The 22,713-nt window shown below is 43.2% G+C and overlaps 2 protein-coding genes across 2 annotated transcripts in view; both read left to right on the top strand.

Annotated features, from left to right (window-relative positions):
- The window catches only part of LOC121544570 (epithelial cell-transforming sequence 2 oncogene-like), a 25,957-nt gene extending 15,630 nt beyond the window's left edge, over positions 1-10,327 (top strand). Inside the window, exons 17-20 of the mRNA XM_041854529.2 lie at positions 409-474; positions 5,509-5,597; positions 5,690-5,862; positions 9,572-10,327. Of these exons, the coding sequence (XP_041710463.1) occupies positions 409-474; positions 5,509-5,597; positions 5,690-5,862; positions 9,572-9,702 (459 nt within the window). The 3' untranslated portion in view covers positions 9,703-10,327. The remainder of the gene's footprint in view (positions 1-408; positions 475-5,508; positions 5,598-5,689; positions 5,863-9,571) is intronic.
- A 753-nt stretch (positions 10,328-11,080) lies between these two features.
- On the top strand, positions 11,081-20,959 carry LOC121544231 (adenosine receptor A2a-like). Its single transcript, XM_041854148.2, has 6 exons — positions 11,081-11,141; positions 17,778-17,834; positions 18,107-18,333; positions 18,832-19,055; positions 19,868-19,963; positions 20,176-20,959. The coding sequence occupies exons 3-6, from the start codon at positions 18,115-18,117 to the stop codon at positions 20,957-20,959; spliced, it is 1,323 nt and encodes a 440-aa protein (XP_041710082.2). The 5' UTR covers positions 11,081-11,141; positions 17,778-17,834; positions 18,107-18,114.
- The last annotated feature ends 1,754 nt before the right edge of the window (positions 20,960-22,713 follow it).

Here is a 22,713-nt window from a genome sequence, read left to right as displayed (position 1 = left end):
TACGCAAGGTAGAACACAAACTCACCCGCTACAGGGACTTCATACGCAAGGTAGAACACAAACTCACCCGCTACAGGGACTTCATACGCAAGGTAGAACACAAACTCACCCGCTACAGGGACTTCATACGCAAGGTAGAACACAAACTCACCCGCTACAGGGACTTCATACGCAAGGTAGAACACAAACTCACCCGCTACAGGGACTTCACATAGAACACAAACATAAGCATCAACACAGACACACCACCCCTGACCAAACCCCAGCTCTAGTCAGAATTATATTATTAACCCTCTATCTGTCTCTCGCTCTGTCTCTCGCTCTCTATCCATCCATCCATCCATCCATCCATCCCATCCCATCCCATCCCATCCCATCCCATCTCATCTCATCTCATCTCTTTCTCAGCTGAAGAGGAACTCAGAGAAAGCCATGAGGATGCAGGAGACCCAGAGAATGATCCGGGGCTGTCCAGTAAGCCTCTAGCATTCTACAACCTAATAAACTATACTGAAGAAAAATAGAAACGCAACATGTAAAGTGTTGGTTTCATGAGCTGAAATAAAAGATCCCAGAAATGTTCCATATGCACAAAAAGCTTATTTCTCTCAAATTTGGTGCACAAATTTGTTTACATCCCTGTTAGTGAACATTTCTCCTTTGCCAAGATAATCCATCCACTTGACAGGTGTGGCATATCAAGAAGCTGATTAAACAGCATGATCATTACACAGGTACACCTTGTGCTGGGGACAATAAAAGGCCACTCTAAAATGTGCAGTTTTGTCACACAACACAATGGCCACAGATGTCTCAAGTTTTGAGGGAGCGTGCAATTGGCATGCTGACTGCAGGAATGTCCACCAGAGCTGTTGCCAGAGAATTGAATGTTAATTTCTCAACCATAAGCCGCCTCCAACGTCGATTTAGAGGATTTGGCAGTACGTCCAACCGGCCTCACAACCTCAGACCACGTTTAACCACACAAGCCCAGGACAACCACGTCCGGCTTCTTCACCTGCGGGATCGTCAGAGACCAGCCACCTGGACAGCTGATGAAACTGTGGGTTTGGACAACCGAAGAATTTCTGCACAAGCTGTCAGAAACCGTCTCAGGGAAGCTCATCTGAGTCTTGACCTGACTGCAGTTTGGCGTCGTAACTGACTTCAGTGGGCAAATGCTCACCTTCAATGGCCATTGGCACGCTGGAGAAGTGTGCTCTTCACGGATGAATCCCGGTTTCAACTGTACCGGGCAGATGGCAGACAGCGTGTATGGCGTCGTGTGGGCGAGAGGTTTGCTGATGTCAACGTTGTGAACAGAGTGCCCCATAGTGGCGGTGGGGTTATAGTATGGGCAGGCATAAGCTACGGACAACGAACACAATTGCATTTTATCGATGGCAATTTAAATACCGTGACGAGATCCTGAGGCCCATTGTCGTGCCATTCATCCTCCGCCATCGCTTCATGTTTCAGCATGATAATGCACGGCCCCATGTCACAAGGATCTGTACACAATTCCTGGAAGCTGAAAATGTCCCAGTTCTTCCATGGCCTGAATACTCACCAGACATGTCACCCATTGAGCATGTTTGGGATGCTCTGGAACAACTTGTACGACAGTGTGTTCCAGTTCCTGCCAATATCCAGCAACTTCGCACAGCCATTGAAGAGGAGTGGGACAACATTCAACAGGCCACAATTAACAGCCTGATCAACTCTATGCAAAGGAGAGATGTCAAGCTGCATGAGACAAATGGTGGTCACACCAGATACTGGCTGGTTTTCTGATCCACGCCCCTACATTTATTTTAAGGTATCTGTGACCAACAGATGCAGATCTGTATTCTCAGTCATGTGAAATCCATAGATTAGGGCCTAATGAATTTATTTCAATTAAATGATTTCCTTATATGAACTGTAACTCAGTGAAATCTTTGAAATTGTTGCATGTTGCGTTTATATTTTTGTTTGTGTACAACTGTAAACTACAACTACCTCTACTAGTGATGTTGTCAACCAACCCGTCTATAGGTACTAGTGATGCACGGGTTGACTCATAACTCATAACCTGCAGTCCTGGTGGTTATATCCGACTCATAACTAATAACCTGCAGTCCTGGTGGTTATATCCGACTCATAACTAATAACCTGCAGTCCTGGTGGTTATATCCGACTCATAACTAATAACCTGCAGTCCTGGTGGTTATATCCGACTCATAACTCATAACCTGCAGTCCTGGTGGTTATATCCGACTCATAACCTGCAGTCCTGGTGGTTATATCCGACTAATAACTCATAACCTGCAGTCCTGGTGGTTATATCCGACTCATAACTTATAACCTGCAGTCCTGGTGGTTATATCCGACTCATAACTCATAACCTGCAGTCCTGGTGGTTATATCCGACTCATAACTAATAACCTGCAGTCCTGGTGGTTATATCCAACTCATAACCTGCAGTCCTGGTGGTTATATCCGACTCATAACTCATAACCTGCAGTCCTGGTGGTTATATCCGACTCATAACCTGCAGTCCTGGTGGTTATATCCGACTCATAACTCATAACCTGCAGTCCTGGTGGTTATATCCGACTCATAACCTGCAGTCCTGGTGGTTATATCCGACTCATAACTTATAACCTGCAGTCCTGGTGGTTATATCCGACTCATAACTCATAACCTGCAGTCCTGGTGGTTATATCCGACTCATAACTCATAACCTGCAGTCCTGGTGGTTATATCCGACTCATAACTCATAACCTGCAGTCCTGGTGGTTATATCCGACTCATAACTCATAACCTGCAGTCCTGGTGGTTATATCCGACTCATAACTCATAACCTGCAGTCCTGGTGGTTATATCTGACTCATAACTCATAACCTGCAGTCCTGGTGGTTAAATCAGCGGGGCGGGCGGGTTTAAGGTCATTAAATATTGTGTGGATGAAAGGCGGGTGGGTGGCGGGCAGGTTGAATAAAGAGAAAACAATGCATTAAAAACTCATAAATATATAATTATTGTGCTACATTGAGGTTTTTCTTTCATTATTTTTTATCTGGCATTAGTGCTTATAGCCTATGCTTTAGTGCTATACGCTCGCCAAATGCTTGGGGAAAAAGTTAAATTGATCAACTGAGGCAAAAAGGACAATGTTGGAGTTTAATTCAAGAGAAAAGCTGCGAAATGGAGAGTTGAAAATAAAGAGAAGGGAGGACCAGAACAGTTTGGGAAAGATTTGGTGAAGTGGTAAAAGAGGATGATATCAGTGCCGGCTACGTTATGTGTGATGATTGTGAGGCGCTATACAAGTTCGACGGTCACAAGACTGGGACTTCAAAATGGCACGTAAAGGGAACTGTACTGTTCAAATGGGTTAAATGGAATAGTAGTCTAACTGAAATCTGGACACTGACTATAACCTCTCACATAGCCTAATATTAACTGCTGCCGAATTAAGCATTTCTTGCAGTAAAATGATACACCAAATGTACATTTTGACATGGAACAGGAGTGGAGAAATATGATTTATTTATTTCAGCATCTAGACAGAATGAATGCGCGGTTACGGCCACCTGTGAAGGTGCTATCTTTATTAGCGTCATAAACGCTGATAGTATTTCAACCACATAAAAAATGCATCCAAGCCGAACTGAAATCTTATCAGAAACGTGTTGAGTAGTTTTCACAGCTTTTACATTTCCTTAAAACCTGACAAACTGAATTTTGCACGGAACAATCTTTTTTTGTTATTGCATTTTCTTCCCGGTCCGTAAACATATTTGCTGCTTGAGAGAGGCAGAGATGAAAGAGAGAAACTTTACCGATGTCATCTATATTGAAGCATTCATTCTATAGATTTAAGATATTATTCTGGTGAGCAAGGGTTTATTTAGTATTCTAGGGTAACAAAGGCAGCGTGTCCATAAAGCTAAGCTTCTTCTAAAGTAAATTGAATTAAATTGCCAAAATTATATAGCCTAATTAACCTACTCCTGTCTATACATAAATACATAAAATCATTCAAAATAGGCTTCTACACCAGAAAGCATGATTTTGGCCACAGGGGATCATTAGCTTCTTTAAATAAATAAAAAGCTGTGAATTGTTTTACATTTGGGCAGCGTGAAGGGAAACTACCAAATAGATGATTGTTGAGTTGTGGCCAGGAATATCGCACTATTTCAAAATACAATCGCGGGAAAACATAGTTTTGAAATCAAATTGCTCTTGCTGTAAAGAGAAGACAATTAAAATTCTCTAATCTGTCTTTTAGTTATCAAAATGCCCAACTTAATTGAGCGAACAGTTTAGCCAATCTTATTGGCACAAGCGGAAATCATCGGCCATATCTCCGGTGAGTGCGCCTAATCACTCGTTATCATTTTTGTGTCATTGTTGAAAGTTTATTTTTGAACAATAATTTCCTCCTCCCGGTTAGATGGACATCATATTGTATTTGTGTCTCCCCATCTCGTAGGCGTTTTATATGGATCAGACAACGTCGTTTTTATTGATCTGTTTGTCAGTGTCAGCAGAGTAGGCTACACTAATTTTTTTTCATATTAAAAAAATATTCTGCTAATGTCTCCACAGATAAAGTGCAGTAGAATTGCATGAAATGTGTTGCTAAAAGGCAAAAAAAATAAAAAAAGGAGAAGAAGAAACGTATCTGATATAAAATAAAACATCAATGTAAATGTTATTTGTCACATGCTTCGTAAACAACAGGTGAAGGCTAACAGTGAAACGCTTACGGGTCCTTTTCCAACCATGCCGAGTAAAAGATGAAAATGATTTTTTTAAAAATTGAAATGGTGACACGAGGATTAAATACACAGTGAATAACAATGAGGAGTACGCATGACTGTAAGTCGCATTGGATAAAAGCGTCTGCTAAATGGCATATTATTATTATAGGAGTAAAAAATAACATGGCTATATACAGGCCTGTAGCCCATAGCCTACTCTACCGCTCAGCCATGGTATTTTTGTATTAGGCTAAATTAGGACTATCCAATCTACTCATCACATTTAAGTCTGCAAATGCGATGATGCTTGGAATGCTTTATTATAAAGGTGCATTTTTTATAGTGAAAATTAGCTTCCCCAAATTTGAAACTGGCGCGCAGCCTATGGCAACAAGTAATGACAGAAGAGAAGCTGCATGTGTCTAATTATAGACAAGTTGACTAACAAATAGCCTACCAAAATGTTGGAAATTATAAGCAGAAACATAGGGCTATCTCAAAAGGCTTGTCCAAAAATCGCTCCGCCATCTCTGACTGTACAGCGCATTTTCAATATTAGCGGGTTAGGGTCAAGTGCCGGCCTCAGATTTTCACTTTATCACATATGCCGATGGGTTATTAGCAATTGCGGGAGGGTGCGGGTAAACAAACACCTGACCCGCCCATCACTAACCTACTGTCTCAGTAAACCAAAAAGTTGTGATTCGATAATGTGTGTGTGTGTGTGTGTGTGTGTGTGTGTGTGTGTGTGTAGAACCTTTGTGAGGGGAGCAGACAGCTGATCACCACTCAGGATGCAGCTCTGCTTAAATGCCCCAGTGATGACATCACAGCCTCGCTCAGGTAAGAACACTCAATAGCCTTTGATGTGAATATGCCTGCATTCTCATCTCTGTGTGATACTAACAGTGTGTGCTTGTGTGTGTGTGTGACAGGATGTATGAACACGTTTCTGACGTGGGTCTGTTCTTGTTCAACGACGCAATGGTTCTGACCGAGAGGTGTGTGTGTCACCGGCCCTTCACACACACACACTGCAACACACACACCTTCCTGGCCTCCGTCGCCCTGCACAGCCTCACCCTCAGAGAGATCACAGACACGCGCTGTGAGTACACACACACACACACACACACACACACACTGCGACACACACACCTTCCTGGCCTCTGTCGCCCTGCACAGCCTCACCCTCAGAGAGATCACAGACACGCGCTGTGAGTACACACACACACACACACACACACACACTCACTGCGACACACACACCTTCCTGGCCTCTGTCGCCCTGCACAGCCTCACCCTCAGAGAGATCACAGACACGCGCTGTGAGTACACACACACACACACACACACATATATATATATATATATATATATATATATATATATATATATATATATATATATATATATATATATATATATATACAGTGGGGGAAAAAAAGTATTTAGTCAGCCACCAATTGTGCAAGTTCTCCCACTTAAAAAGATGAGAGAGGCCTGTAATTTTCATCATAGGTACACGTCAACTATGACAGACAAAATGAGGAAAAAACGTCCAGAAAATCACATTGTAGGATTTTTTATGAATTTATTTGCAAATTATGGTGGAAAATAAGTATTTGGTCAATAACAAAAGTTTCTCAATACTTTGTTATATACCCTTTGTTGGCAATGACACAGGTCAAACGTTTTCTGTAAGTCTTCACAAGGTTTTCACACACTGTTGCTGGTATTTTGGCCCATTCCTCCATGCAGATCTCCTCTAGAGCAGTGATGTTTTGGGGCTGTCGCTGGGCAACACGGACTTTCAACTCCCTCCAAAGATTTTCTATGGGGTTGAGATCTGGAGACTGGCTAGGCCACTCCAGGACCTTGAAATTCTTCTTACGAAGCCACTCCTTCGTTGCCCGGGCGGTGTGTTTGGGATCATTGTCATGCTGAAAGACCCAGCCACTTTTCATCTTCAATGCCCTTGCTGATGGAAGGAGGTTTTCACTCAAAATCTCACGATACATGGCCCCATTCATTCTTTCCTTTACACGGATCAGTCGTCCTGGTCCCTTTGCAGAAAAACAGCCCCAAAGCATGATGTTTCCACCCCCATGCTTCACAGTAGGTATGGTGTTCTTTGGATGCAACTCAGCATTCTTTGTCCTCCAAACACGACAAGTTGAGTTTTTACCAAAAAGTTATATTTTGGTTTCATCTGACCATATGACATTCTCCCAATCCTCTTCTGGATCATACAAATGCACTCTAGCTAACTTCAGACGGGCCTGGACATGTACTGGCTTAAGCAGGGGGACACGTCTGGCACTGCAGGTTTTGAGTCCCTGACGGCGTAGTGTGTTACTGATGGTAGGCTTTGTTACTTTGGTCCCAGCTCTCTGCAGGTCATTCACTAGGTCCCCCTGTGTGGTTCTGGGATTTTTGCTCTCCGTTCTTGTGATCATTTTGACCCCACGGGGTGAGATCTTGCGTGGAGCCCCAGATCGAGGGAGATTATCAGTGGTCTTGTATGTCTTCCATTTCCTAATAATTGCTCCCACCGTTGATTTCTTCAAACCAAGCTGCTTACCTATTGCAGATTCAGTCTTCCCAGCCTGGTGCAGGTCTACAATTTTGTGTCTGGTGTCCTTTGACAGCTCTTTGGTCTTGGCCATAGTGGAGTTTGGAGTGTGACTGTTTGAGTTTGTGGACAGGTGTCTTTTATACTGATAACAAGTTCAAACAGGTGCCATTAATACAGGTAACGAGTGGAGGACAGAGGAGCCTCTTAAAGAAGAAGTTACAGGTCTGTGAGAGCCAGAAATCTTGCTTGTTTGTAGGTGACCAAATACTTATTTTCCACCATAATTTGCAAATAAATTCATTAGAAATCCTACAATGTGATTTTCTGGAATTATTTTTCTCATTTTGTCTGTCATAGTTGACGTGTACCTATGATGAAAATTACAGGCCTCTCTCATCTTTTTAAGTGGGAGAACTTGCACAATTGGTGGCTGACTAAATACTTGTTTTCCCCACTGTACACACACATGCACTGTACACTGTACACAGTTTATTAGGTACACCATCCCTTTCGCGAAAATGGTTTGCTCCTACAGAGTAAGTCATGTGGCTTGCTATATAAAGCAGGCAGACAGGCATCCAGGCATTCAGTTACTGTTCCATTGAACGTTAGAATGGGCAAAACGAGTGACCTAAGCGACTTTGAGTGTGGCGTGATCGTCGGTGCCAGGCGCGCCGGTTCCATTATCTCAGAAACGGACGGCCTCCTGGGCTTTTCACTCACGACAGTGTCTAGGGTTCACCGAGAATGGTGCGACAAACAAAAAAACATCCAGTCAGCGGCAGTCCTGTGGGCGAAAACAGCTGGTTGATGAGAGGTCGATGGAGAATGGGATGAATCATGCAAGCTAACAGTCAGGCCACAAACAGGCAAATAACGGCACAGAACGCACAACTCGGCGGTCCATGTCACGGATAGGCTATTGCAGCAGACGACCACACCGGGTTCCACTCCTATCAGCTAAAAACAAAAAGAAGCGGCTCCAGTGGGCACGCCATCACCAACACTGGACAATTGAGGAGTGAAAAAACTTTGCTTGGTCCGACGAATCCCGGTTCCTGTTCCGTCATGCTGACGGCAGAGTCAGGATTTGGCGTAAGCAGCATGAGTCCATGGCCCCATCCTGCCTGGTGTCAACGGTACAGGCTGGTGGTGTAATGGTGTGGGGAATGTTTTCCTGGCACACGTTAGGTCCTTTGATACCAATTGAGCAACATTTTCATACCCCAAAGAATTCAGGCTGTTCTGGAACAACGATGGGTCCGACCCGGTACTAGATGGGTGTACGTAATAAACTGGCCACTGAGTGTGTGTGTGTACAGTACCAGTCAAAGGTTTGGACACACCTACTCATTCAAGGGTTTTTCTTTATTTTTACTATTTTCTACATTGTAGAATAATAGTGAAAGATTTTAGATTCTTCAAAGTAGCCACCCTTTGCCTTGATGACAGCTTTGCACACTCTTGGCATTCTCTCAACCAGCTTCATGAGGTAGTCACCTGGAATGCATTTCAATTAACAGGTGTGCCTTGTTAATTTGTGGAATTTCTTTCCTTCTTAATGTGTTTGAGCCAATCAGTTGTGTTGTGACAAGGTAGGGGTGGTATACAGAAGATAGCCCTATTTGGTAAAAGACCAAGTCCATATTATGGCAAGAACAGCACAAATAAGCAAAGATAAATGACAGTCCATAATTACTTTAAGACATGAAGGTCCGTCATGTCTGGTACTGTAAATACACACAGACACAATCACAATGAATGCATTAATGCACTAGATTCATTTCTCTTTCTCTTCATTCCTCCTTTCTTCCTCCCTCTCCCTCCCTCCTCCCTCCCTCCTCCCTCTCTCTCTCCCCGTCCCTTTCTCTCTTCCCCTCCCTCCCTCCTCCCTCTCCCTCCCTCCTCCCACTCTCTCTCCCTGTCCCTTTCTCTCTTCCCCTCCCTCCCCCTCCCTCCTCCCTCTCTCTCTCCCCCCTCCCTTTCTCTCTTCCCCTCACTCCTCCCTCTCTCTCTCCCCCCTCCCTCCTCCCTCCCTCCTCTCCCTCCCTCCCTCCTCCCTCCCTCCTCCCTCTCTCTCTCCCCCGTCCCTTTCTCTCTTCCCCTCCCTCCCCCTCCCTCCTCCCTCTCTCTCTCCCCCTCCCTTTCTCTCTTCCCCTCACTCCTCCCTCTCTCTCTCCCCCTCCCTCTCTCTCTCTCCACCCTCCCTTTCTCCCCCCTCCCCCCTGTCTCACTGTAGATGTGTGTAATGGGTTTGTCCTGGAGGGTCCTAGTCGTGTCTGGGTGTGTGCTACAGAGAGGGAGGAGGACAAGGAGAGGTTCCTCTGCACCCTGCGTTCAGCCATACACACTGCCATCACAGAGACATAGGGTAGAGAACACTCACCATAGACAAGGGAAGGGTTTGATACAATCTGGGAAGGGTTTGATACAATCTGTCATTCTTCAATCAACCACTAGGTGACAGGAAAGAGGATTTCTGCAACCAGAGAGTATGAGTCCCCATAGATGACCAAGCTCCAAAGTTAAATTTGACTATATCGTAAAAATGTATTTAAAAAAATCTTGATTTAAGGTTAGGCATAAGGTTAGCAGTGTGGTTAGGGTAAAGGTTAAGGTTAAAATCACATTTTAAGAAGATATTGTAGAACAAAAAAAAGAAGAAAAAAAACTACACAGGGTTTCTGACTAGACAGGGTTCTGCCAGATAGTGAGGACCTGCGAGTCACTTAGCCAGATAGTGAGGACCTGAGAGTCACTTGGCCAGATAGTGAGGACCTGAGAGTCACTTGGGCAGATAGTGAGGACCTGAGAGTCACTTGGCCAGATAGTGAGGACCTGAGAGTCACTTGGCCAGGTAGTGAGGACCTGAGAGTCACTTGGCCAGATAGTGAGGACCTGAGAGTCACTTGGCCAGATAGTGAGGACCTGAGAGTCACTTGGCCAGATAGTGAGGACCTGAGAGTCACTTGGCCAGATAGTGAGGACCTGAGAGTATTCCCACAACAGTCCTATATTCTCTGTATGGTTCATACTTCTTCTGTGTCTCTAGTTAACATTAAACATGTCATAACTTGTCTGCCTTGTTCATTTCTTTTGTGACAATATTGTATGTGACCAGTTATGGCCCTGTTCTATTAAAGGTGTTTTTATTCCCTGGGGACATATACAAATATATAAATAAATAAGAAATTAATCAGCTATCCCAAAGGTCTCTGTGTTCCTCCAACATCCATTGGACTGAGAGTTTGATCTCTTACTCTCTCTGTCGCCCTCTCTCTCTGTCGCCCTCTCTCTCTGTCGCCCCTCTCTCTCTGTCGCCCCTCTCTCTCTGTCCCCCTCTCTTTCTGTCGCCCTCTCTCTCTGTCGCCCCCCCCTCTCTGTCCCCCCTCTCTGCCCCCCCCCCCTTTTCCCCGGTGCAGTTGGTGATAGGGTTGTTAGGGCCATACAGAAGAAGTAGTCATTGTGTTGGAGTGTGCTTTGTGATTCATCTCTAATCTCACACACACACACACACACACACACAGAGAGAGAGAGAGAGAACATACACCAGGGATGTGGACATATTGATCCTCAGGTGATATCTGCTAGTCCCGAGTGTTCCGCAGTCATCTTTGAGATCCAGACTTGTTGGGTATTCTAGATTAGAATGGTCTGAGTGTTCTAGAGTTGCCTTAGTGTTCTAGAGTTGCCTTAGTGTTCTAGAGTTGCCTTAGTGTTCTAGAATGGTCTTCACCCCACACTGGACAGACAGGAGGGGACTGGACAGTTCGCAGGTCCTGCCGTGACAACACCTCTAGGTGACTCAAGTAAGTACATTTCATTTTCTTGTATATTGTATGATTGATTTTCTCTTTCCTATCTTTCTTGTCTTGTGTGAAGTGTAGGCATTGGGAAAAAGACCCAAATACACATTGATTGAAATGTGAAAAAATTATAATAATAATAATAATAATAATAATATATATTAAGTAATCTACAGTATATCACTTGTGTTTTATTTGTGTTCATGTGTTATGTTGTATGTTAATGTCTTATGTTAATGTATTAATGTGTTGTATGTAATAACTTGTTTGTGAATATAACTATGTGAAAATAAATTTGCCCTGTCATTGACAACCACTATCTTTCAGATTGTATTCAATGACTTCCCAGCAAACCGTAAACATTCCCAAAACATTAGCTAAAATTCCCATTGTTCGAGGTAGGGTTTTATCTAACATTAGGATGATAACATCCAAAAACATTTGAATGTTTTTGATAACAAAATGTTTTTAAAAGAATATCCTTGGAATGTTCTCCAAACGTTCACTAAAATGCTGTGGACAACATCTAGAACAACCACCACAGAACATTTCCCAAACGTTTTCATTAGGTTTCCAGGGAATGTAATAACACAATGTACCAGTAATGTTTTCCAAGCAATGAAAATTGTTTCTGTGAAAGTTCCCCAGAACATTCGTTAGGTCGCGGCAAATGTTCTCATAACACAAAAACTGTCCAGCCGTGCTGATGATTATTCAATGTTTGTATAAAACATTCACCTGACGTTGCAAGAACGTTCCCAGAATGCATTTTGTCTGTTCTTTTAAAGGTTCCAAGAATGTTTCGTTGTGGGAACAGTCTGGTGGGAACATTGTGGAGACATCAAAAAAGATATGTTCCCAAAACACAAAAACTGTCCAGTTGTGCGGATGATTCTACAATGTTTAATTTAGGGTCCAAAAAACAGTCACCTGATGTTACAAGAACATTTCCAGAACACATTTAAACTGTTCTTTAAAGGTTCCCAGAATGATTCATTCGGTTGTGGGAACATTGTGGAGATATGACAAGAGATAGGTTCCCAAAACACTAAAACTGTCCAGTTCTGCTGACATTCAGATTTTTTTTGTATCAGAGTGTAAAAAACATTCCTTTGAAGTTGTAAGAATGTTGACAGAACAGCCGTTCTGGGTTCTTTAAAGGTTCCCAGAACATTTAATTAGGTTGTGGGAACAGTGTGGAGACATTGCAAGAGATAGATTCCCAAAACACAACATTTTACCTTGTCTTGGAGGTCCACAGAACATTTCAAGAACATTTAGAAAATGTTATATTGAAGTTACCTAATATTACCACAACATTCTCAGCATGCACATTTAATGGCAATTCACATTTTAGGACTGGATTGTATATCACCACTACAAGGTGATATAGACTCACAGCATCTTTAATTTAATTCATAGGACATTTGAACAGCATTCAATCATACAATCACAACATATTTCTGGCACTTTATATGTGGGGTTTTGAACCCACAATGTTTGGTTCCCAAGCCAAGTCTTTTATCCTCAGCGCCACCAGGGGAGCTCTCTTACGTCTTCTTTTTTGAGTATATAGCCATGGCAGTATGGTGAACCACGAATTCCATGCTTCCTTTTTTAGCTTTTTTAATCATACCTATCCCAAGGATAAACTGGGTTATTCACCATCACTTCACCCATCCTCTTTATATGCTGCGTACTTCTGGACCCAATATTTACAAGTATCCAAGACTATGAGTGCTTATCTAGGATCACATTTTATTTTCAGGTCATGAAAAATAAGACATGGGGACCATATCAAGCGTCTCAAAGTAGGAAATATATTTGGTGTGTTTAAAAAAAAAAAAAAAAAAGTTGAACAGTACATTTTTACACCAGGGGTCTCCAACAGGTTGATCACGACAGTAGCTCGCAGCCCACCTATGAGTAGGTCCCCAAACAATTCAGAAAGTAAAAGCAATTTTCACTTTCCACCGCAAACTGTCATAAACAAATCTCACAAGTATCAGACACTGCAAGCTCCCAATTACTATCTAATCAACGCTACATTGACATTATCCCACCCCTGGTTATCCACACAAAAAAAGCCAAACCTACAGTGCCTTGTAAAAGTGTTTCCTATTTTGTTGCATTACAACCTGTAATTTACATGGATTTTTGTTTGGATTTCATGTAATGGACATACACAAAATAGTACAAATTGGTGAAGTGAAATGAAAAAAAATAACATGTTTCAAAATATGTATTCACCCCCTTTGCTATGAAGCCCCTAAATAAGATCTGGTGCAACCAATTACCTTCAGAAGTCACATAATTAGTTAAATAAAGTCCACCTGTGTGCAATCTAAGTGTCACATGATCTGTCACATGATCTCAGTATACATACACCTGTTCTGAAAGGCCCCAGAGTCCATGACTGTACTGTGTCCCTTGGACTAAGAAAATACAATTTATGACACGGTCAAGAAGCATTATGACCATCAGGATCATATAAGCCAGATAGGCTTATCACGTACATGCCCTTACGTCAGTCATCAGTCAAAAAGAGGGTGTCTTGTCCTGCTCCTGAAATCTGCTCCTGCATTCATCCCAGTCATCAGCAACAGAGCATTGTGGTAGCTGCATGTTTGACATCAATGTGTGCGCAATTACAATGATATAATTAAATTTGGTAAATTTCAGAAATACTGTTGGCAAGTAGGCTATGGTGTAATGGAATGTTTTCCCTTGTGTGGTAGATTCAGTGGGTTTTGACACTCTTATCTAGGTGTCATAACTAGCCATAAAAATAATGCAATATATGTCACAACAGGTCTAAATATGTGTCATGACAGTGTTATGACACATATTATGACGGGTTATGTCAGCTGTTATGACATATTATGAGATGGTTATGACCGTGTCATCATGTGTTACGACGCCAGGTGTCAAATAGTGTTACCAACAATGGTAATGTCTGAGAGTGTAAAACTACAAAAATCGACAACCAGTAAAAAAATACAACTGAGAAAACATACATTTGGAAAATAAACATAATTTTGAGGAAAAAAATCACAGATTTGATAGGGTTTAGTTGTTGATTGACCAGTATATTGACAGAAAACATAGTGCACTACTTTCTCTTGTACACTAAGGACCTGAGGAGTAGTTACAGGGGAGAAGAGAAGAATGTGCCTATTTTGAAAGCTAGAAAAACATTACTAGCTCACGTTACATGTACAGATTCAACTGGGTGGCAGGTAGCTTAGTGGGTAAGAGCGTTGTGCCAGTAACCGAAAGGTCGCTGGTTCTAATACCCGGGCCGACTAGGTGAAAAATCTGTCGATGTGCCCTTAAGCAAGGCACTTATGGCCCTAAATGCTCCTCCTGTAAGTCGCTCTGGATAAGAGCGTCTGCTAAATGACTAAAATGTAAATGTAAATGTTAAAAAGTAGCTCTCAATCTAGAAAAGGTTGGAGACCCCTGTTTTACACAATGTTTAATTTTTTTATAGTTGGTCTATAAATCTGGATGAAATCAAGACATCCTCTCTTTTAGTAGATTATATCTGAGCCCCCCCGCCCCGCCCCGCCCCCCCAAACAAGAAACATGGTTAAAGAATATGTGGGGCACCTGCAATCTTCAGATCTGCAACCAGATCATTAACCCTCTGCGTCACCAGGGGATAGATGTGGCTTTGCAGCGGGTTTTCAGTCTAACATGGATGAATCAGGAGACTGAACGCAATTTTCTGAGTTATTAAAGTGTTCCCATCCTCTTCATATGCTGTGGGACTGTAACACTGTTTTTTAGGATTTGGTGTTTTGTTATTATTATTTGTTGTTGACAATTTTAATTGAAAACAATCACGGTAAGGTACTTAATTGTTACCCAGAAATGATTTGATATTGAGATTTTTAAAAAATGTCTGCCTTGGACCTTTAAATCAATACAAGATTATTCAGTTGAACCTGAATTTGTTTTGGTATGGTTTATTATGCGTCATCTTTGATCAGAAAGTGTATTGCATTCATGTTGTATGTGTAATTGATTGAAATTGAGAAAAGGTACAATTAGTTTTCTTATTTAGTTTGAGGGTTTCTGAGCCTGTATTTAAGAAGTATATGGATACAAACGAATACAAGTTATTTAAAGGAAGCTCTATCCAAGTAAAATCACATTTCACAAGTCTTTCAAACGCGTGTGTTGAAGAAAGACAAACCTAAAATACAGGGTCAGAAGTACACGAAGAGGATGGGTTAAGGATCTGAAGATTGCAGGTTCAATCCCACATTTTCTGTAGACCTTTCCTGCAGCCGAAAATCCGGTGTTTCTATGTCAAACGGTTTTGTTATGTTTCAGTCTTCTGTGATGTATATAAAGTGTAATATTGGGATGCAAACTCAAAATGTAATACATTTCAACTCTACATCTGACATGGTACAGGTGTCTTCTTTTTAAGGTGTATACTTTTGTTTCAAAGTAGATTAGTTTAATACTACCAAAAAAAAAACACTCTGTTTGACCCTGATTTAGCCCATTGCAGTAAAAGGTTAACCATGTTTCTTTGGGGAAAAAACGGTGAAATTGAGGCTCAGATATAATCTACTAAAAGAGAGGATGTCTTGATTTCGTCCATATTTGTAAATCCAGTCAAAAATGCAGAATTTTAGACCAACTATAGAAATAAAACATTGTGTAAAAATTGACTGTTCAACTTTTTTTTTTTTTTTTTTAAACACACCCAATATAATCTTTGAGACGCTTGATATGGTCCCCCCGTGTCTTAGTTTGTATGATCTGAAAAGCAAAAGTGATCCTAGATCAGCGCTCATGGTCTTGGATACCTTGTAAAAATGGGTCCAGAAGTACGCAGCATATAAAGAGGATGGGTGAAGTGACGGTGAATAACCCAGTTACCAGTATGTTCTCTGGGTTAGTTATGTCTAAGAAGGCTAAAAAGGAAGCTTGGAATTCCTGATTGACAACACTGCCATGGTAACCATACTGCCATGGCTATATACTGGAAAAAAATAAGTGAGCTTCCCTGGTGTTGCAGAGGATAAAAGACTTAGCTTGAGAACCAAACATTTCAAGTTCAAACATATAAAATATATATATACATATTGTTGTGTTTGTATGATTTTAAATGCTGTTCAAACTTCCTATTAATTAAATTAAAATGCAATGTGTCTCCATAACACCTTCACATGCGAGTTTCCATTAAATCTGAAGGGTAACATAAAGGTGCTGTATTCCTGTCTGCTTTAAGGAGCTGCACATTTGCATGCTGAGAATGTTGTGGTATTATTAGGCAAAACATACATATATAGCATTTTCAAAATGTTCTGAGGACCTCCAAGACAAGGTAACATTTTATATTTGCTTGAACATCATTGGAATATTATGTTAAACCTAAAACAAATGTGCTATGAACGTCATAAAAACGGACTTGTTTGGAAACTGTGGAACATTGTGGAACATTGTGGGAATGTTCTGTGCAACAATACTGTATGTGGATAGTGTAATAATATTACTGCAACATCCCAGACAACTCCCATAACTTATTTAAATGTTCTTGGAACCTTTAAATAACTTAGACCAGGTGTTCTGTCAACATTCTTGCAACATTATAGGAATGTCCTGTGCAACCTAACACAACTGAGCATGTTTTGGGAACCTATCTCTTGTAATGTACCCACACTGTTCCCACAACCTAGTTAAATGTTCTGGGAATATTTAAAGAACTCAAAGATTGTTCTGTCAACATTCTTGTGACATCAAAGGAATGGTTTGTGCACCCTGATACAAATATTATCTGAATGTCAGCACAACTAGAAAGTATTTGTGTTTTAGGAACATATCTCTTGTCATATCTCCACAATGTTCCCACAACCTAAATAATAATTCTGGGAACCTTTTAAAGAACAGATGAAATGTGTTCTGGGAACGTTCTTGTAACATCAGGTGACTGTTTTTGCACCCTAAAATAAACATTGTAGAATCATCCACACAACTGGACAGTTTTTGTGTTTTGTGAACATATATTTTGTGATGTCCCCACAATGTTCCCACCAGACTGTTCCCACAACCTCATGAAACATTATTGGAACCTTTGAAGAACAGATTAAATGTGTTCTAGGAACGTTCTTGCAACATCAGGCGAATGTTTTATACAAACATTCTAGAATCATAAGCAAGACTAGACAATTTTTATGTTATGAGAACATTTGCCGCGACCTAACGAATGTTCTTGGAACTTTCACAGAACCAACATTGGTTTGCTGGGTTGTTATTAGAGGGATTGTTTTCAATGAGTGCTCTGTGTCCACACTGTAGGTACAATCGACTGTTGAAAGAAAATTATTCTATTCATCACCAGCTGCTGTTTGAATGAACTTCGATCCACTATCAGACTGGTTAAATAGAAAGACACACACAGTAGATAGAAATGAAGACTGTGTGTCTGTGTGTGTTTGTCTGTGTCTGTGTGTGTGTGTGTGTGTGTGTGTGTGTGTGTGTGTGTGTGTGCTTGTCAATAATCAGGGTTGATTTCACTGCTTAGCAGGTGAGCACAAGGAATAGGCAGATCAGAGAGTAAAGAGTGAGTGACCACTGAATATAAAAAAATAAACATGAGGAAGTGTTGTCACTCTGTAGACGACAGGTCAGAAGACAGCTGAGTGGCAACGGGAGGACGAGGGTATATCTACACAGGTACCATGACTTTTGATATTTGTCAGAGAAGTATTTTGTACTGTAAATCATAACTATGGCTCAATCTTTTCTCTTCACGGCTCTCGGGTCTCTCACTTCTATCCTCTTTAACCTAGCCTTTTGACCAGCTCTAGGTAACTGTAAGCCTGCTCGCTGAAGAACATGTGCGATTAAAATGTTTTGAACATAAACTGTATTATACTTTGTGTGTGTGTGTGTGCGTGCGTGTGCGTGCGTGTGTGCATTCATGCATGTCTGTGTGTGTTTATCAGCAGGTAATATGATCAGTATGAACATCAGTACCAGGGATAGTTGTGATGCATCCCAACCCTCCAGTAGCCACGTCCCTGTCCCCGTCCCCGTCCCCGTCCCTGGTATTACTGGGCCCTACATCGCCGCCGAGCTACTCATCGCTCTCCTCGCTATCGCTGGGAATATCTTGGTCTGCCTGGCCGTGACCCTAAACAGGAAGCTACGCACCGTCACCAACTACTTCCTGGTGAGAGGCTGAGAAATGTGTTACACTGTTAAAAGGTCCCTATGGGAAGCAGGAAGATCATAGATATAGATAGATATATGACTCTAGATGGATAAAACCTGTTTTAGCATGGACGTTGCCGTTCAGGACTTCCGCCATTTTAAAGTGGTCAACTGGGTGGGTATTCCTATGGGTTGAGAGCGATCAGCCAATGGTCAGAGGATTGTCTTCTTCATATTGGATTATTTACGGTCAGTAAATGGCTTGAAGCTATATCACTACCATCTAGTGGCCACAAATTAATGACACACAACATTTGGTTCAGTATTCCAGCACTGCAGGTGGCGGTAAATCCCCAATATTAGCCTTACGCTTTTTTCAAACACGAGAAGAGAATTGACTACTTTACAAATACCATCGTGACACAGACACAAAGATCAGTTCTCTATCTAACTCTGTGGAGAACCCAGGAAAAAAAAACTTGAAAGGAACTAATCTCACCTCCCTCCCCTTTCCCAGGTGTCGCTTGCGGTGGCCGACATCTTTGTGGGCGTGCTGGCGATCCCGTGTGCCGTGTTGACCGACCTGGGCCAGCCGCGCCACAACCTGCCTCTGTGTCTGCTCCTCCTGAGCGTGCTCATCGTGCTAACCCAGAGCTCCATCCTCAGCCTGCTAGCGGTAGCCGCAGAGCGCTATGTGGCCATCCTGCTGCCGCTCCAGTACCAGAGGATCGTGAGCCCCAGGTAGGCTAGCCCCAGGTGGATGTAGGCTAGCCCCAGGTAGGCTAGCCCCAGGTGGATGTAGGCAAGCCCCAGGTAGACCACCCAGGTGGATGCAGGCTACCCCCAGGTAGACCACCCAGGTGGATGTAGGCTAACCCCAGGTAGACCACCCAGGTGGATGTAGGCTAGCCCCAGGTAGACCACCCAGGTGGATGTAGGCAAGCCCCAGGTAGGCCACCCAGGTGGATGTAGGCAAGCCCCAGGTAGACCACCCAGGTGGATGTAGGCTAGCCCCAGGTAGGCCACCCAGGTGGATGTAGGCAAGCCCCAGGTAGACCACCCAGGTGGATGTAGGCTACCCCCAGGTAGACCACCCAGGTGGATGTAGGCTACCCCAGGTAGACCACCCAGGTGGATGTAGGCTACCCCCAGGTAGACCACCCATGTGGATGTAGGCTACCCCCAGGTAGACCACCCAGGTGGATGTAGGCTACCCCCAGGTAGACCACCCAGGTGGATGTAGGCTACCCCCAGGTAGACCACCCAGGTGGATGTAGGCTACCCCCAGGTAGACCACCCAGGTGGATGTAGGCTACCCCCAGGTAGACCACCCAGGTGGATGTAGGCTAGCTAGCTGCTGATCACAGGCCCATGTATTTTCCTGTGTCTGTCCATGTATGTGTTATGTCCTGCATTGTTCAACACCCAGGACCACATTGGAAATAAGTGTTTTTATGCTTTCATGTGTCATCCTCTAGGTTCCTTTGTACTTTTAAAACTGTATTAAACCGTTCAAATTGTTTTATCCAAAATAAAATCAATCAATCAATCAGGAACGCCCGTCTGGCCCTGGTCCTCACCTGGTGTCTGGCCCTGCTCTCTGGCTCCATCCCTCTGATGGGCTGGCACGGATCACTGCCACCCTCTGGGTACATGTTATAACATTATATTGTTGAACCTTTTTTCCATCTTTAAATCTGTATTAAATGTAAATCTTACAATCTGTAACTACCTGGTTGTCACCAGTATATGGTCTACTTGAACTTTCAAATTTAAATTATACGCTAACTAACTTCTGTCTTATCTTTAACTTCTATTAAAATAATAATGTATTAAATTCATCTCTTCTCTTTCTCTGCAGGGCCTGTCTGTTCACCTGCGTGGTCAATTTGAGTTATATGGTCTACTTCAACTTCTTTGGCTGTGTGCTGGTGCCCCTGGTGGTCATGTTTATCATCTACGGTCACATCTTCGTCACGGTCAGACAGCAGCTCAGACGCATCGCAGCCGGGAGGGGACCAGCCAGGCCTGATACCAGGGATGGAGGGAGGGGACCAGCCAGGCCTGATACCAGGGATGGAGGGAGGGGACCAGCCAGGCCTGACACCAGGGATGATGGGTCTGGGTCTGGGAGCAGAGATGCTGCGGCTGGAAAGAGGGCTAGGGTTGAGGCTTGGGGTGTTAGTGGGGTAGCGGTGTGGGAAGGAGCTGGGAATAAAGGGTCAGAGGCTGAGGGTTGGAGTGGAAATGCTGGGGTGATGACTAGCCATGCTAGTGGGTGTGTTAGTGCCGAGTCTGGGTCTGTGGTAGCCAGTGAAATCAAGTCTGAGTCCAGAGGTCCAGTAAAGACCAGGTGTGGGTCCGGTGGCGGCGAGTGTAAGCGAGCACTGCGTATGCGTCGTGAGGTGAGGAAAGCCACATCTCTATTCCTGGTGTTGTTCCTGTTCATGCTGTGCTGGCTGCCTATCCACTTTCTGAACTGTGTTATGTTGCTGTGCCCACGCTGCCACGTGCCCCTGCCACTCAGCCTGGCAGCCATACTGCTGTCCCACGCCAACTCTGCCCTCAACCCTCTGCTCTACGCGTACCGCATGAGGTCCTTCAGACACGCACTGAGGACGCTCTGCTGCACGCACACTGTATAACACACGCACTGAGGACGCTCTGCTGCACGCACACTGTATGACACACACACTGAGGACGCTCTGCTGCACGCACACTGTATAACACACACACTGAGGACGCTCTGCTGCACACACACTGTATAACACACACACACGGAGGACGCTCTGCTGCACGCACACTGTATAACACACACACCGATGACGCTCTGCTGCATACACACTGAGGACGCTCTGCTGCACACACACTGTATAACACACACACTGAGGACGCTCTGCTGCACACACACTGTATAACACACACACGGAGGACGCTCTGCTGCACGCACACTGTATAACACACACACTGAGGATGCTCTGCTGCACGCACACTGTATAACACACACACGGAGGACGCTCTGCTGCACGCACACTGTATAACACACACACTGAGGATGCTCTGCTGCACGCACACTGTATAACACACACACGGATGACGCTCTGCTGCACGCACACTGTATAACACACACACTGAGGACGCTCTGCTGCACACACACTGTATAACACACACACATTGAGGACGCTCTGCTGCACACACACTGTATAACACACACACGGAGGACGCTCTGCTGCACACACACTGTATAACACACACACTGAGGACGCTCTGCTGCACGCACACTGTATGACACACACACTGAGGACGCTCTGCTGCACACACACTGTATAACACACACACTGAAGATGCTCTGCTGCACACACACTGTATGACACACACACTGAGGACGATCTGCTGCACACACACTGAGGACGCTCTGCTGCACACACACTGTATAACACACACACGGAGGACGCTCTGCTGCACACACACTGTATGACACACATACACACACACAGCATAACACAGCATAACACAGTCAGATATCTCAGCCAGAGGGTTGTAAATGTTTATTTAGCAGACAAACTCTGTACATTATGGCAAATTTAAAATAAAAGCAAATTCTTCAATAACACCAATGCTTTGTACTCTCTCTCTGGCTCATTTCTGTGTCAGTCTCATCAAGTAGTTGAAGTTGTTTAATTATTCTGGGTCAGTAAAGTAGTAGTCTCGCGTTGCCATGCCGCCTGGTTCTCGATGAGGCAAGTCAAGTAAAAATAAACAAGTAGGTGAACGATCTGAAAACAGTAGCACCGCAGACACAGTTCCGGCCACCAGATGGTGCTGTTTTACTAAAACCTGAGATTATTAGATAAAATTAAATTAATGTTTTTTTCTGATTCTGATAAAACTCTATCACTCACCATAACCACTAAGAAAAATTGCAATACTGTTAGTAAGAGGCATATTAAATGAATATGCAGAAAATATTGTGTATAAGTAAAACATATTTTTTATATTAAATTAAACAGTAAGATTTTAGACACAAATACAAGATGATTACTTGATATAACAGGCATCATTACAGACATTGAATTGATCATAGGTCATATGTACATGATATACAGTGTATATATATATATGAACAATCATAAACCACACACATATTTATACAGTGCATTGGGAAAGTATTCAGACCCCTTTAAGTTTTTTTATTTTTTATTCCTCATCGATCTACACACAATACCCCATAATGACAACTCCAAGTGGGGTGTCATGTGCCTTTTACTGAGGAGTGGCTTCCGTCTGGCCACTCTACTATAAAGGCCTGATTGGTGGAGTGCTGCAGAGATGGTTGTCCTTCTGGAAGGTTCTCCCATCTCCACAGAGGAGCTCCGGAGCTCTGTCAGAGTGACCATTG

This window comes from Coregonus clupeaformis, unplaced genomic scaffold (genome assembly GCF_020615455.1).
Source record: "Coregonus clupeaformis isolate EN_2021a unplaced genomic scaffold, ASM2061545v1 scaf0032, whole genome shotgun sequence".
Lineage (NCBI taxonomy): Eukaryota > Metazoa > Chordata > Actinopteri > Salmoniformes > Salmonidae > Coregonus > Coregonus clupeaformis.
The sequence above is the reverse complement of the archived record's forward strand: the minus strand, read 5'-3'. Positions and strand labels throughout refer to the sequence as shown.

Bases quoted from the DNA above. Each gene is read 5' to 3' on its own strand.
- LOC121544231 (XM_041854148.2), top strand. From the start codon at position 18,115: ATGATCAGTATGAACATCAGTACCAGGGATAGTTGTGATGCATCCCAA. The intron at 19,056-19,867 runs GTAGGCTAGCCC...TCAATCAATCAG, and splicing joins CAGAGGATCGTGAGCCCCAG to GAACGCCCGTCTGGCCCTGG. The intron at 19,964-20,175 runs GTACATGTTATA...CTTTCTCTGCAG, and splicing joins GGATCACTGCCACCCTCTGG to GGCCTGTCTGTTCACCTGCG.